General features: G+C 37.4%; 1 protein-coding gene across 3 annotated transcripts in view; it reads left to right on the plus strand.

Moving 5' to 3' along the window:
• The first annotated feature begins 7,301 nt into the window (after positions 1-7,301).
• Positions 7,302-17,689, plus strand: part of SMYD1 (SET and MYND domain containing 1) — a 61,935-nt gene continuing 51,547 nt past the window's right edge. For 2 of the 3 annotated variants that reach the window (XM_016136353.2, XM_016136344.2), the window contains exon 1: positions 7,352-7,525. In XM_016136353.2, coding sequence (XP_015991839.1) covers positions 7,389-7,525 — 137 coding nt within the window. In that variant the 5' untranslated portion in view covers positions 7,352-7,388. Of the gene's footprint in view, positions 7,526-17,689 lie in introns of all 3 variants that reach the window. The other variant, XM_016136335.2, reaches the window with a different exon arrangement.

The raw sequence follows: 17,689 nt of genomic DNA on the forward strand, positions 1-17,689 counted from the left end.
AAATATGCATGCAGAATGAGAGAATTTAAGAATTCTTGGGAGAAAAGCAATTGGCAGCTATAAATATCTTGGAGACAAAGGAGGAAAGATGGAAGCAAGCATGCTATTTTAGCAAGAATGTCAGAGAGAGTGAAGTTTTATGGACTATTAAGTAGGGAACCTACTCCAGTCATCCTGGAATATAAGTGCTAAATATGCACAAGCAGTTTTTCTTTGATCTTGTCACTCACAGTGATTTTGAAATGAATGGGTAATGAATGTATATGAAAGGAGTGAGCTCCTCCTGGCCTATTTAACATTGCCAGGCATTAACCTATTATTATTATTATTATTATTATTATTATTATTATTATTATAAAGCAGGGGTTGGCAAATATTTTCTGAAAAAGGCCAGATGGTCTTTGTTGCAAATATTCAACTCTGCTGTTGTAGTGTGAAGGAAGCCATAGGCAATACATAAGCAAGTGAGTATGGCTGTTTTCTAATAAAATTTTATCTATGGTCATTAAAATTTGAATTTCATATAATTTTCACTTGTCACGAAATATTCTTTTCATTCCCCACCCACCTCACCAACTGCTAAAGAAAGTACAAACCGTACTTGGTTCAAAGGCCCAAAGGAACCTTGTTGAATCTGGCCTAAATGAAATTTTGCTCCAGGTACAAAGGAGGTCACAACCAGTGATAAAGGGCTGTTCTTTTTTTTTTTTTTTTAATTAGTCTCAAGTATACAGTACATTGGTTAGATATCTATATAGTTCATAAAATGATCCCTCCAATTGCTCTCTTCCACCCCTGACCCTGCACCTAGCCAACGTATTAATGCTAACTGCATTCCCTATGCCATGCTCCCCATCTCCATGACCATCCATCATCTAGTAATTTGTACTTCTTTAATCCTTCACCCCATTCTCCCAGCACCCAACCCCACCTCTCCTCTGTCTGTCACCAAATTGTCCACTATATTTGTGAGTCTGTTTTTGATTAGTTTGTTCTTTTTATTCCCTAGATTCCGCATATAAGTGAAATCATACAGTGTTTATCTTTCTCTGTCTGACTTAAATACCTTCTAGGTCTATCTAAGCAATATCTTTTTTCATTCCCTTCCTTTTAGTCTATGTGTGTCTTTTAATCTGAAGTGAGTCTTTTGTATTTTTTCTTCTTAAAGAAGTCCCTCAACATTTCCTGTAATATTGGCTTGGTGGTGATAAATTTCTTTAGCTTATTTTTGTCTGGGAAGCTCTTTATCTGTCCTTGAATTCTAAATGAAAGCTTTTCTGGATAAAGTATCCTTGGTTGTAGATTCTGGGTCTTCATCCTATCAAATATTTTGTGCCAAGCCCTTCTGTCCTGCACAGTTTCTTTTGAGAAATAAGCTGCCAGTCTAATGGGTGTTCCCTTATAAGTAATTAGTTCATTTTCTCTTGCTGCTTTTAATATTCTTTCTTTGTATTTAACCTTTGGCATTTTAATTATGATGTATCTTGGTGTGGGCCTCTTTGGATCCCTGATTTTTGGAATTCTCTGAGTTTCCTGGGGGTTTTATGTACATTTCCTTCACCAGGTTAGGGAAATTTTCCATCATTATTTCTTCAAAGAGCTGTTGAAAAATCTCGATTTTCTTCTGTTACACCGATCAGATGGATATTTGGACCCTTAGTAGTGTCCCATATTTTCCTGAAATTATTTTTATAGTCTTGGCATCTTATCTCTTGCAATTCCCAAAAGTTTATTGAGCATCTTTATAACCAGTGTTTTGAATTCTGCATGTGGTAGATTACTTGACTCTATTCTATCTGGATCTCTGTTCTGTTCTTTCATATGGTTTCTGCTTTTTTGTCTTCCCATTTTGGCTGCCTTTCTGTGTCTGTTTCTATGTACTCAGCAAAGCTCCTAAGTCTCCTGTCTTATTAGTGTGGATTTGTGAAGTAGGTGTCCAGTGGCACAGTCCTGAGAGGGGTTCATCTGCAGGCCAAATTTAGCCCAAGCCTCTACTCTTCCAGGGTTACCCATTAAGGTTTAGCAAGTAATCCACAGATGCTGTGCTTATAGTTGCCTCAGAAGGTCACACCAGAAACCAATGCCAGCTGCCTCCAGTGTCAGTCTAGGCGCTGCTCAGCAAGGAGCACCTCATTCGCTGAAGATATACCTGGATGTAGCTTACGTGGGACCGAGAGATGGGGGAGGTGGAGTTTCAGGGAATCCTCTTGGGCAGAGTGACCTCTGTTATCCCAGCTATGGCAATGATGTGTCCACACACTGGCAGGAGGGAAGGCTCAAGAGAGAACAATGGATACTGCCAGCACCTCTGTACAGAGCAGATCTCTACTTGGCCCTCGCTCGGACAATATCTGCCTGTAAGTCCCTGGTGCCCGCTGTGCACAGCCTAATCAGCACTGGTGCTCAGAGTGAGTAGATCCATCACTGTGAAAATCCACTGGTGGATGCGGCCCCTTTAAGCGATGTCTCCCATCACCTCCGCCTCTGCCTCTGCCTCTGCCTCACTCAGCTGCTCAAGACCAGGTATCCCCGCGTCCTCGCCCTATCTTACCTTCTGCAGTTGCAGGGTGATTTCTTGGACTTCTCCTTAGCTGTATGGCTTGTTCACCTAGATCCCACGTGATTTTTCCTTGCTGCTGCTTCTTGTTTCTGTCACAACTTTGGTCGCCAGAGGGGTAAATAGAGCCTCTATCATCTACGTCATTTTTTGCCTTTCTAAGGGCTGTTAATTTACTAAATCAGGCTTTTAAAAAGATTTAAAATCTTGCTGCTCTCTTGATTTTCCACTAGATGGTGGTCCCTGCAGGTGCGGGGATCAACCAGTGGGTCTTTCAACAGTGGGGATGATTGGAGTTTCTAGGATACAGTAAGATAAGCAGCCACAGTATTATAGGCACATAAACTGTACCAGTGATTCAAAAATTAGTATAAATCATTACTTTGGGTTTTATTTACATTTCTACTTTCACATTTATTTCTATATATTTGCAGAATTGCAACATGTCCAACTAAACAGAACACAATCATTCCCTGAAGGCCTCTTAGATTATTTGCTCAAAAGGGCCAGGACAACAATATGAGTACAAACTATGGTTAAAGATTTGGAGGCTGCAATGTGAAATCTGATAACATATTCTACCCAAGATGCTGGTTAACAAGTGGAGTTTATAGTGAGAGGATACTTGAAGTCTGTGTCAAATCTTGTGAATGATAACTCTTTCCAAAACAGCTCCCACTCTTGACCTCTTAATGTCACCTCTTCTACCTTTGAGGTGCATGACTGGGGACCTGGCATTATCCTTGCTTAGCATTATCCTGCAACAGTTGCCTCACTTTAGGGTATGGGAATACTAGTTAGTCATAGTAATGTTCTTTGTACATGTGTAGGGACTGAGTTGGAAGAGAAGTTCAACTGAAATAGAGGTAGTAGATAGACCCATAGTAGTCATCCTTGTAATCTCCTTGTCTAAAATCTCCCAGCTCAGACCTTTCTCCTGGACCAGCTTGAGCTTGAGTTGTCTCATTTTCTCCCTTCCTTACCACCCTCTTTATCCAGACACATGAAAGAAAGAAACTGCAGGGCTAGTAAAATCATTAACAATGGGAAAAGTTTCCATCTTCTTAAAGTGGAAAGGGGTTCAACAGAAACATGATTATGAAAGTCTGTGAAGCTCAAGTCTACAATCTTAACCACTATACCATATTGTCACGTGGTTATTTCTACTCTGGCCCCAAGTTTGATCTCATAGAAAATGCAGAATGAATCTACTTCTTCCATACATTAATGTATGACATTGAAGAAAGCTCTCATGTCCTTCCTGAATCTTTTCTTCTCTGGCTAACCATCTCCAGCAAGGCAATAAGAAATTCTTTTGAAATTATCTATGTACTTTTCCTGATGGCTAAGACTAGCAATTATCAATGGAGTCAAGTACCGTCACTTAGAGGGCACCTTAGAAATGTGAAGGAAGCTATATATGGTTGTAACAGTCATTGTGAGGTACAATTTGCATATTGTAGGGAGGGTCGGGGCCATTAAGAAATGTTTGTATTCCAGTGGGGGGAAAAATTGGAGTGGGAGGACAACAAGGGCAGATTAGCAAAAAATTTTTACACAGGATTTGTGTTGATGAAACATAGGACGACCTGTGTCCCTTTTCCCATTACCAGCCAACAACCTGATAACTAATGCCAACACCTCCAGTCTCAATCTTGGACAGAGATGCCAGATGTCTTGCCAAACAAGGGACACCTTGATATAGTGTAGAATCTTTGCCCATCCTGCACAACCTCAAATATCCAGGTGCTCATTTCGGGTAGTGAAAACTGTTTTTATAATTATCTAACTCCAGAATTCTATTTTATATTTAATTGTAGAGTAGTTTTTGTAAAGTTTTAAAATGCACTAAAGTTTTCAAAAATTCAACTTCTCATTAACTGAAGGAAGATTATACTTTCTTTCATTCAGAACTTGACTAAGAGTCAGTCATCATTTCAGAAAACCATGTCACAGACAACAGTGCCCTATGTGGTATTTGTGTTTCCAAATTCAACCTACAATTTTAGCTTTCACTATCACAGTGATTCTACTTAGGAGCAAACATCTGACTTCATCATATTTTCTGATGTAGTTGTACCCACTATACGCATAGTGAGCACTTGACATATTTAATTTACAACAAACATATATAATTTTATTATAAGTAACTTTCATTATATTTCTCTTTTATTAGGTTAGATTAGTGTCAGTTCATTTTGGTGGTAATGACAAAACACCACAGACTGAGTTAGCTTATAAACAACAGAAATTTATTTCTCACAGTTCTGGAAGCTGCAAGTCCTTGATCATGGTGCCAGCAGCATGGTCTGATGAAGGCTGTTTTATTTAGGTTACAGACTTCTCATTGTGTCCTCATAGAAGGATCTAGTGATCTCTTCAGAGCCTCCTTTATAAGGCATTAATCCCATTCATGGGATTATGAGGTTCTACCCTCATAATTTAAGCACCTTCCAAAGTACTAATACCATAATTTTTGGCAGGGAGGAGAAGGATTTCAACTATTGAATTTGTTGGGGGACACAAACATTCAGAATATTGGAGTTAATAATTTATGTCTTTTAGGTATGAACTGGTAGATTATATTATGTATGAATTTCATTTCGAAGGAGCAAAAGAGATGTTATATAACATTTACTATAATGAGACATAAGTATAATACTTTATGTGTTAGTTTCATGTTGCTGCTGTAACATTACCACAAACTTAGTGGCTTAAAATAACACAAATTTATTATCTTATAGTTTGGCCCCTTCCTCCATTTTCAAAGCCAAAAATATAGCATATTCAAATGTCTTGCTGACTCTGACCTTCTCGCTTTTATGTCACACCTCTTTCTCTGATACCGACACCCCTGCCTTCCTCTTATACAAATTCCTATGATTCCATTGGGCCCACTTAGACTATTTAGGATAATCTCCTTTTCTCAAGATCCTTAATTTAATCACAAAGTCCCTTTTACCATGTATGGCAACATATTCACAGATCTAAGGATTTGGACCTGGATATCTTTGGAGGGCCATTATCCTGTCTATCATGTGTTAATAATATAATACTTATTCTGATAAGGTTGAGACTCACAGATAGAACTAAAGCATTGGGCTCGATGCTCTCTCTCTTTCTATTCTTAGGACAGGTAGATTTTGTCCTCAACCTTGGTTTAGGCTGAACCAGTTTCAGGGATACACTGTTTAGAGTAACATAATCCCTGCCAGACTGAGGGAAGGCTCTGGTTGTTGCAAGGACCCGAGTTGCCAGGGTATATGGGACTAGGCATTTATTTGAAGCTAGCCTGGATTGAATAACTCTAATATTTTTTTTGGAAGCATGTAATGTTTAATTTTTGGGGTACCCAACTTTAAATGTCTTAAGTTGTTTTGCTTTTCTGCATACATTGGGAGTCACTGAAATATTCTCTAGCTCTAGGAACTATTTGTTCTGACCTGCAAATCAGGATATATGGTATGTCAAAGGATATTTGATCTGCTTCTAAGAGTCGAGGAGTTTCAGAAGATGCGGTTTGGTTGAAGACATATTCGAATTTCTAGCACATTTTGATAGTTTTGGGAAGACAATGTGACAAAAAATTTCTAAAAAACTAAAATAGGTATCATTTAATGAGTTCTTTATGAAGTACCAAGTACTATACTACGTCCTTTATTCATATTATCTCATTTAATATTCATGACAATTCAGAGAGGTAGAAATTATTACTCTTGTTATACAGGTTTTATCTCAGAGTTGTAGTAGTAGGCTCAGAATTCAAATGCAGATCTGACTCAGAAGCTAATGCTTGAGGATTACTACACTTAGAGATCTAGAGCACAAGGTTCCCATAAATAGATGTATCACAGAAACTAAAAATATTACATGGAAGATAGCCATAGCTCCAGATCTGCAAGTGTCTTTCTTTTCAACCTGAGTGAGAGTTGGTATTTAGTTCACTGGAGATTTTAGAATGATCTCTCCCATGTTTTCACTCCTGCATAAGAACGGCAAAGCACGTAGGTATTTTCCAGGCAGTAATAACAGGTTAAAGAGAGATTTGGTAGAAAGAAGTGAGGTTTTTATTTTAAAGGCCTGCCTCCTATCATCGTACAGCCTACATCCAGCACACCTGCCTTATCAGGGAGCTTCCAGACTTCCATACCCTGGTGGGGGTGCTTTGGGAACTGCAGGTAATACTGGAGAAGAAGAATGCCCCTTGGAGTCTAAATTGTACTGTTATGTATATGCCAAAGTGATAGTACAGTGTCTACCATCAACTTTCAATTTTCTAAAAATAGTCCAACCTGGGAGAGAGAATAAGCGGACAAGGGGCCATCTCACTTGAGAAAGTATAAGCCTGACCGATGAAGGGTCCCAGAGCAGCAGGCTTCATCTCTTCTCTTGGACAATTTCAGCTGTCTACTTTGGATTGACAGAGGCATCTGGCTGCTAAAAATACCCTATTGACCAAGTGCTCTCTAATCTAACCAAAGCTGAGCACCACTGCCATCCTAGACCGAACTTCTTGAAAAGGAACTTTTCAAGTTTTCAGGCCCACTCTCAGAATCACACGCGCCCATGGTCATTTTTTGCTCTGTCAGCTTTGCAGGGTGATGAATGACACCCTTCCCACATCACTGTCTTCTTGCTTGCCCATCTCTGCCTCCGGGAAAAGTGACAGAGGGGGAGGTGAGGGCCCAGTGGTGAGAGGGGGAAGGGAGGGGAGGTGGCTTGTCCATTTATAGGCTCGTTCTTTGGGATGCTGAAGGTGCTGAAATAGCAGCAACAACAAGCGGCTTGGCTCAGTGTTAAATATCTGCAGTGCTGCCTGAAAGACTGTGAGATGACAATAGGGAGAATGGAGAACGTGGAGGTCTTCATTTCAGATGGCAAAGGCAGGAGTCTGAAGGCCGCTAAGGAGTTCTGGGCTGCGGACATCATCTTCGCTGAGCGGGCTTATTCTGCGGTGGTTTTTGACAGGTATGAAATGTGGGGAGCTGCCTTTTTTCTCCTCTTGGTTTGGTCGATGCCAAAATCTAAAGCTCTTTGTTCTCAAAATCATCAGGAAAAGGATAAAATCTAGGTGATCATTTTGAACAAAATGGCATTTCTACCAGTTGTTTTCTGACATAACTTTCTACAAAGAGTCATTGCCAATGTGATTTGCTCTGGTCCCTAAGAGGGTTGTAAAAGTGACCAAAGCTTTGGGGTGCTTTCTCACAATATCAGTGAAATTGGCTGAGTGGATGTGCTGGGAGTGGGAGGGTGGAGGCAAAGATGTGGAAAAGTGTGAGTGGTGCTGTAGTAAACACCTTCTTACAGAAGGCTCCATGTTTTAACTTCTTGGATATAAGAAATGTATTAGAGGATTAAATAATTGATGAGAATTTAAAAAAGAAATTATAAACACACGAGTAACACTGGGATGCATTTACCTTTGAAAAATTAGAATATCACTAACAATGTTAGAATCCCTTATCCTTGTCCCCTCCATCTTTTCCCAGGAGTAATTCTTGTTATGATTTTAATGTATTTCCTTCTAGAATGTTCTTGCTCTATTACATACATATATTTGCATTTATCGAAATTTAAAGCTGTCTAGTTTGTCTATTATTATTTTGGAAAAATGCTATTACTCTTCAGATGTCATTCCAGAATTGCTCTTTTCACTAAACATATTTTTGATATTTATTCTTATGAAACTGTAAGTCTATAGATGCTTCTTTTAAATATCAAATATCTATTTCTTTAACCCACATATAGATTTATCCATGTTGATTCATATGCTATGTGGATCATCAATTTTAACTACTGTAAATACACTGTCATACAAACATGTGGAATTTTATTTATCCATTTCCCTATTGAAAGACACTGTGGGTTCCAATTTTTCATAAAAACAAACATTTCTGCAATTAAAATCCTTGACTGTCTACTTGTGTACATGTGTGATTATTCTCTAGGATATATGGCTTGAAGAGGAATTGCTGTGCCATTGGGTGTGGTGTTTTCAGTTTTAATATGCTCTCCAAAGTGGCTCTTTTAAATTTGCATTCCCATTTCCCTACAACCCTGTCCATACTTGACTACCACACTTTTAAAGCAGTATAAATTTTTATTTTTATTTTTTTTAAAAAATCTACATTGTGATTAAATCATGACAATATTCTCTGATCCCAAAGTCGAGGTGACCCGCCTGACTTTTATGTGGTCTGAATCATGATGGCCTTCGACAATCTAAGGCTTCATGTTGGCTCACTATACTGAGCATTCTGAGAATGGGCACTGCTTTTCAGAGATAATTTGATATGTTTGATTATGAAGAAATTCTCCTTTTTTCCTGCCTACCAAGACTTTTAGAGAAAAGACAGTGAATGGGGCATATGGGCATATGGCTGACCACCACCTGAAGAATATAAGGAGGCTTAGGTGACACTAATAGCTCTTTAGAGAAAGCTTGTCCTATTTCATTAATTTAAGTGTGTGTGTGTGTGTGTGTGTGTGTGTGTGTGTGTGTGTGTGTTGGGGGGTAGAGGTGAGTGCGGTTAAATAGTCATTTGGATTCAAAATTAAGACATAAAAAGCTAGAAACACAAGATCTCTGAACAATGATCTTGGTGCTGCCATCTTGCCTTGTATAGAATACTGCCACTGGAGTCTCTAATTCCCTAAAGGTAATATAGCCAATCGATTTCCTTTCAAGAATGTTTGGAATTGAGTGAGTTTTCCTTCCACTATAAAAATAAAACTTAGGAAGAAAAATATCTTCAGATGAAGATAACCACTCTTTAACATTGTTGTACATTTCCTTCCACCTTGTTTTAAAACAGATTTCATTTGTTTGTAATACACAGCTATAACCTTATTATATAAAATATTATTTTATATAATAATTTAATTGTCTTCTATATTACTATATACTCTTTATAAACATAGTAGTTAATGGTTGTATGCCACCCTACCACTCCTTTATGACTGTCCATTTAGGTTATTTATATGTTTTTGTTACTATAAATAATTCATCATTCATTTGAAGTAATAACGACAAAAACAACCTTTGTGTACATTCCAGATAAACTGTTACATAAAAACTTATTATTATCATAATAGTACTGAAAATTAAGATGATTAGGGTAAGTGATCTTTAAAATGATCTTTAAAAATCTAAAAGAGATATTTTCTAAAGGTGATTTTCCCAAAATTGTCACTGCAAAGATGAGGGTATACTTTTTATTTGGATATATATGATACAGACTGAGGAGATGTCAAAGGAAAACATTTTCCATGCTGTCTTCACTCTCATTTTAGGCTCCTGGTGAGACTCTACAACTGTAGATGAGACACCTGATTGAGGAGGTAGGACTGAGTTACCCACAAAAGTCATTCTACGAAAGAAGTATGTTCTAATCTATATGTTAACCTAAAAACAAAAGGCCAAAGTGAGAGGCAACAAGCATTTATTTGAGATTAAAAAAAAAAAAAAAAGAATAGCTATTCAGGACACACTGATTCAGGCAGAAACCCAGACAGTATTCCTATTAGGAGACAAAGGCAATGAATATTTATGAAAAATGGAAGGAGAACGATTACATCAATAGAAAGAAGGCATTTTTTATGGGTGCAGATAAGCTAACATAATGACACTAATTCTAAATAATGTTTTTAATTTTCAGTCCGGTAGTCATAAAAGCTGCGTTCTTGTTACCTTTGTAAACAATTCTTTGGGTATAATGTGGTTTTAGGCCCAGCCCAAAGATTATTTTAATATTCTAAAGATTTGAGGCATAAGACATGCAAGGCAGTTCCTCTGAGATGGTAGTTTTGACATTATTTTAGAGTGGCTCTATTTATATATATATATTTACACATGTTATTGCAAGCCAGGCTTACTTAGTTCACTTTACATCAAATTAAATGAGAAGATAAATGATTTTAATCTTGAGAGTGCAAGGACTTCAGCAAGATTAGATCTTTATCTTTTCTCTGCTTGATCTTGGAAGGACTCTTCCAGGCTTCTGTAGTAGAACTTCAATCTTTTCCAAATTGAAAAATCAATCAGTTGGTTAATCCAGTTGACCCATAGACTGAGATCCGGAGGGCACAATTTTTCACAATATGAATAAAATTGCATCATCACCCTCACCATAATTGTCATTCTCTTCAAACAATACTCACAGCCACTAGATACATGGCCAAACTGGAATAGATTCAGAACTGACCAGCTGATGGAATTCGAAGCATGTTTTACAGTAACATTGGAGAATTTCTCCTAACAAATAATAGCTGTCATTTATAGCAAAGAAGATTTTGAACTTTTTTTTTTTAAATGATAGAAAGGTGAGAACCAAGCATCTTAAGCAGAAGTTACAGAGTCGGATTTCAGGTGAAAATGGAGGTGGAGGTGTGGGGAAATGCTAGTCAGAGCTCAAGTCATTTAAGAATTAAGTAGGCCTGGAAACCCTTACCTTTAGAGGCACCGCCTCACAGTATGTCAAAACATAGCCTTTGCTTATCACTTCTGAGTGGATTTTTATAACTTTGCTTTTGAAATTGTTATTAATTTCCATTTTTCATTTTTTGTTTTAAAAAATTTTGGAACCATTAAAAGGTATTGGTCTCAAATCATTTCCTGGTTCACCTACAAGCTTTTAATCCCTTGACACTGAGCCTCTGTTGCCTAATGAGTAGAACGGGACTTTCAGTGCTGTCTGGAGATGGAAAGAGCTATTTCCAAGATTGTGACAACCTGGCAGAGAAGATGTATGTGGAAAATTGGATAATAGAGGGGATTTAAGTCATATAACTGAAGATCTCTTCCAGCCTTATATTCTATAAATTATAGTCTATGTGCAAAGGATTCCAGTGCAGCAAGAGATGAGTGCTCGGCTAATATAGGAATGGAGCTTGTTCTAATTATCATTTTATTTTAGCATCAAATATAGGAAAGAGCATGGGAATAGTGCTTGTGAGCAGTACTAGGAGCCAAAAATACTATTCAATTACTCTTTTTAACAGTCCCAGATATCTTGAATTTAGAGTGGATCTAGCTTATAGTTTCCTAACCTGGGTCCATGGGTCCTTAGCTAGGAAAACATCTATAATTAGAGAATCAAAGTTTATGTGGATAAGCAGGTTGAGAGCCATTGGATTCATTTAATCCTTTCTCATAGAGGGGGAAACTGAGGCATAGTGAGGTAAAGAGCCTTCCCCAGTTCACACGGGGCTTAATCTTCTGGGACAGAACTGAGTATTCTGGGATCTTCTTCAGTTACCATCTCTTAACCACTCGCCCTCCTCAAGTGGGCCCAGAATTGCAGATTTTTTTTTGTTAGTCCAATTAATAATATTTAATCTTAATAAAAGGAAGGGTACCCATTCATCAATTTCAGAAGAATCAAAATCTGGTTCTGGGGCCTGCAAATGATTAGATCCAGAAACTCAGGTGAAAAATAGGCAATATACATGTGATTACATAGGGAAAAAAAGTCCTCGTAATAACAAACCAATGTATTAGTTACTTGCAGTTTCTGTAACAAATTACCATAAATTTTAGTAGCTTAAACAACACTTCTGGAGGTCAGAGATCTTGAATGGGTTCACAGGACTAGGTTTTTTTTTTTTTTTGACTTTTCTAGCATCTATAGTCTGTCTGTTGTGATATGTGATTTGTAAAAATATAAGGTAGTCATGCATCACATGAAGTTAGGAGAGGTTGGAGGTATAGACTTGTGGGACTGAGCCCTTGTAGGATCTGATGCTATCTTTAGGTAGATAGTGTTAGAACTGAGTTGAATTGTAAGATGCGCAGCTGGTGTTGGAGAATTGTTTGGTGGTGTAAGAAACTACCCACATACACATTAGAATTGGGTGCAGAATTGAAACTACATTCCTGGGTTCTATATCAAAGCCAGTAGTAAAATATTTTCTTCCCCTCTGACCTCTTGCCTCCTTCTTATAAGAACCTGCCTCCTTCATATTAGGCCCATCCCAGTGACTCAAGATTATCTCCCCATCTCAAGATTCTTAATCTTAATCACATCTTCAAAGTCCCTTTTGCCATGTAAGGTACCATATTTGCAGTTTCGAGGGATTAAGGGGACTGTTCAGCCTACCACAGCCAATAATATAATTTCTTGTTACTCCAATTTATCACAAAAGATTTAAGAAGGAGCAAGGAAAAAAAAGGAGACAAGGCAGTAAATTATTTTTAAAGTTCCTTAGGTAAAAATTTGAAAAGCTAATAAATGATTCTGTTTAAGAAGTTCAAGGTGCCCAAGACATTATGTAAATATGTATGTGTGTAGGGGAAAACAAAGACGAGAACCTGAGAAAAGTAGAGTACTTTTAAAGAAAGTACTGTCGGCAGGCTTTTTTTTTTTTTTTTTTTTTTAAATATATATATATCAAACCAGTTATGGGCTTCTTCAGGGTCAGTGAAGACAGCTGGGCTTTTAGCCAGTGTAATTCTGGGTGGGCCTGTGGGAACACCAGAATTAGCCATGGCATATGCACAAATGCTTTTGTGGCCTTTAAGCTGGTAACAGCTGGTGGGTGTGTGGTAGGGGACAAATGATGCTATAAATGAAAGTAATTTAATAAAGGAATTGAAGAAATTCCTGAACAGGCTGTTCGGAAAATGAATGAATAACTATTATTTTAAAGTATTCAGGTTACAACATTGAATGTTTGTACTTGATTATGAGGCTAAGGATAGTAGATTTAGAAATATGTCCTTAATTTGGCCCTCGTAGCTGTGAAGGTAAGCCATGTTGATATGTCACATGACCTGTTATGAGTTTTATTGCTGAATTTTACTAAATAATCTTTAAATAAAAAAGTTTCGGAATAGTTGCCTTTACACACAGATTAGATCAAATGCCACGTTGTCCCCATAACATTGTCTTTCTCACTCATTTGCATCTGAAGATGTGTTTTGAACATGAGAAGTGGGGTTTGGTTGCATCTAGAGTGTAGGAAATGCATACAGGTCTGAATGTGATATGTGAACCTTGTCACGTGAGTTGTGGCAGAGAAATTCTTAAGACTTGCTATTTTAATAATAAAAAAAGATGTTAAAAACAGGCAACTTCTCAAAACTAGAACAATCCAAAAATTTATATAAAACCACAAAAGACTATGAATAGCCAACACGATTTTTAGAAAGAAGTACAAAGTTGGAAATATTGTGCTCCCTGATTTCAAAATATACTATAAGGCTATAATAATCAAAACAGTATGGTACGGTATAAAAACAGACACATGAATCAGTGGGACATAATAAAGAAATAAACTCTCACTTCTATGACCAATTAATCCCCAACAGAGGAAGCAAGAATGGAGAAATGAAAGTGTCTTCAATAAGTTGGGAAAACTGGACAGATATATACAAAAAAAGAAAGAAAGAAAGAAACTGGATCACTATCTTATAACACATGCAAAAATAAACAAAAAAGGATTAAAGACTTAAATGTAAAATCTGAACTCATAAAACTCCTAGAAGAAAATATAGGTAGTAAACTTTTTGACATTTGTTTTAGCAATATCTTTTTGGATATATCTACTTAGGCAAGGAAAACGAAAGCAAAAAAATGGGATTACATAAAACTAAAAGCACAGTGAAGACGGTCTATTGAATGAGAGAAGGTATTCACAAATGATATCTCCAATAAGGGCTTAATGTCCAAAATACATAAAGAACTCGTGCAACTCAACATAAAAACATCTGATTAAAAAATGGGCAGAGGACATGAATAAACATTTCTCCAAACAAGATATACAGATGGCCAACAGACTCATGAAAAGATGCTCAACATTACTAATTATCAGGGAAATGCAAATCAAAATCGCAATCAGGAGGACCAGTCAAGATGGCATAGAAGGTAGTCTTTGTACATCCCCTTGTGTGACCACATCAAAATTGTGACAAAACCACAGAGCAAAGAGCAAGCAGAGTCACTTGGGGTATGGGTGAACAGAAACCCTATAAGTAGGGAGAGAAATAAAAAATCACCTAAAAATGGTAGGAGATACAAGGCTGCCAGGTCCCACACAGGCTGAGAGAGACAAAAGCTATTGAGCTGCAGCCAGCAGGGACAAACGTTCCTCTTAAAAAGACCATGATCATGACTGGACTTATGCGGTGACAGACTCACTTACTCTGAGTTCCAGTGTTGGAGGGGCACCAGGGATATATAGTGAGATACTGAGTTGTTGGGCTTTGAGGTAAAGGCTAGAGGGTAGTCTTTCTCCCATGCAGAAGTGCTGCTAGTATCCATTGTTCCTTTGCTGAGCACTCCTCCCTCTCAGCATGCAGAAGCAGGTGCCGTCATAGCTGAGACATTATCAAACTAGATAGACAACAGAGGTTGCGCCACCCAGAGGATTTCCTGAAACTCTGCCTCTCCCAACTTGCAGCCCCACCTAAGCTGCATCCAACGGTGTCCTTGGTGTGCCCTGTTGAACAGCTCCAAGCCCCATACTCATAATAGCTAACCTTGGTTTCTGGCGTGGCCTTCTGGGGCAATTATAAGCATAGCATGGGTGGGAGCCATCTGTGAATTGCTTGGTGACTCTTACCAGGTAGCCCTGGAGGGGCACAGCCTGGGGCTAAATTTGGCCTACAGCCATACTTCTCTTAGGACTGTGCCACTGGGCCCCACAGGATATTTATTATACAAAGCTATCCTACTAAGACCAGGAAACTTAGGAGCTTTACATAGTACATAGAAACAGTCACAGAAAGACAGCCAAATGAGGAGGTAAAGAAACATGCTTCACATGAAAGAACAGAACAGAGCTCTAGAAAAAGATTTAAACAAAGTGGAGTCAAGCAAAGTAAGAGATGCAGACTTCAAAATACTGGTTATAGAAATGTTCAATGAACTTAGGTGAAGAGTAGATGAACTCAGTGAGAACTTTAACAAAGAGATTAAAAAAACATAAAAATGGAGATGGAAATTATAAAAGGGAACCAGGTAGAAATGAAGAACCAATATCTGAGATGAAAAGTATATTAAAAGGAATAAACAGAGTGGATGAAGAGGAGGATCAAATTACCGATATAGAGGATCAGGTAGTACAGGACATCCAATAAGAATGGCAACAAGAAAAAAGATTTTAAAAGAATAAAAGTAGTTTTTTTTAAATCTTTTTTTTTTTTTAGGTGAGGCAACCCTTGGTTAACCTCACAGATTGCAAGTATCTTGTCAGTTTATAATCCCTTATTTTTTTTATTTTTTATTTTTTAAGCCTACAGCATCTGGTCTTCCTAGGTGGTCTCTCATCCGAGTACTAACCAGAGCTGACTCTGCTAAGCTTCTGAGATTAGATGAGATCAAGCTTGTTTAGGGTGGCATAGCTATAGACCAAAATGGGGATAGTTTAAGGAGTCTTTGGGACCACCTTGAATATAAAAATATTTGCATCATAAGTGTGCCAGAAAGGGAAGACAGAGAGAGAGCAAGAAACTGAAACCTATTTAAAGAAATAATAATGGAAAACCTCCCTAACCTGGTGAAGGCAATAGACATACAAGCCCAGAAAGTGCAGAGTCCCAAGCAAGATGAACCCAAAGAGATTCACACCAAGACACATCATAATTAAGATGCCAAAATTTAAATGCAAAGAGTGATCTTAAAAGCAGCAAGAGAAAAGCAGTTAGTTACCTCCAAGAGAGCTCCCATAAGATTCTCAGCCTATTTCTCAATAGAAACTTTGTAGGCCAGAAGTGCTTGGCATAAAATATTACAAACAATGAAAAGTCAGGACCAGCAACCAAGATTACTCTATCCAGCAAACCTATCATTTAGAATCAATGGACAGAGTTTCCCAGACAAGAAAAAGATATAGGAGTTCATCACCACTAAGCCAGTATTATAGGAAATGTCGGAGAGACTTCTGTAAGAAGAAAAAAATTTGTATCAGAAATATGAATAAAGAATGGCAATAACTACACATCTATCAACAAGGATTTCAAATGAAAAAGAATCAAATGCTCCAATCAAATGTTAGGATGGTTGAATGAATAAGAAAACATAGGCTGTCTATAAGAGACTCACTTCAGATTAAAAGGCACTCACAGATGGAAAGTAAAAAGATGAAAAAAGATATTGCATGATGGACCTAGAGGGAATTGTGCTGAGTGGAATAAGTCACACAGAGAAAGATAAATGCTACATGATTTCATTTACTGGTGAAATCTAAATAATAAAGTTAACAAAAAAATGTAAGAAACAAACTCATAGATACAGAAAAAATTTTGAGAGTTACTAGATGGAAGGTTTGGGAGAGTTGGTGAAAAAAAGGGAACAGATTAAGAAGTTCAAGTTGGTAGTTACAAAATAGTCACGGAGATACAAAGTACAGCGTAAGGAATATAGTCAAAATGTTGTAATAACTATGTATGGTGTTAGAGGGGTACTAGATTTATTGGGGTGATCACTTTGTGAGTTATATAGATATCTAATTACTATGTTGTACATCTGAAACTAATATAATACTTTATGACAAGTATAATTGAAAAATAAGAAATATTAAAATAAAGAAAACTGTCAACAAAACAGAGAGGTAACCAATTGAATTGGAGAAAATATTTGTACACAATGCCTCTGATAAGGGCTTAATATTTAAAATATATATAAAAAAACCTCATACAACTCAACAACAAAAACAATCCAATGAAAATATGGGAAGAGGACCTGACACTTATCCCAAGAAGAAATATAAATGGCCAATAGACATGCGAAGATGCTCAACTTCACTAGCTATTAGGGAAATGCAAATCAAAACCACAATGAGATACCACCTCACACCTGTTAGAATGCCTGTTAACAAGACAAGTAAAAACAAATGTTGGAGATGTTGTGGGGAAAAAAGGAACTCTAATATGCTGTTGGTGGGAATGCAAATTGGTACAGCCGCTATGGAAAACAGTATGACATTCCCAAAAAATTAAGAATAGAATTATCATACGACCCAGCAATTGTTCTGGGATCTATCCTCCAATTTGAAAACATTTATCCATAAATATATATGTACTCCAATGTTCATTGCAGCAATGGCCAAGACAACCAAAGTGTCCTTTAATAGATGATTGGCTAAAAAAGATGTGGTACATATATACACTAGAAGATTACTCAGCCACAA

This window comes from Rousettus aegyptiacus, unplaced genomic scaffold (genome assembly GCF_014176215.1).
Source record: "Rousettus aegyptiacus isolate mRouAeg1 unplaced genomic scaffold, mRouAeg1.p scaffold_m13_p_7, whole genome shotgun sequence".
Lineage (NCBI taxonomy): Eukaryota > Metazoa > Chordata > Mammalia > Chiroptera > Pteropodidae > Rousettus > Rousettus aegyptiacus.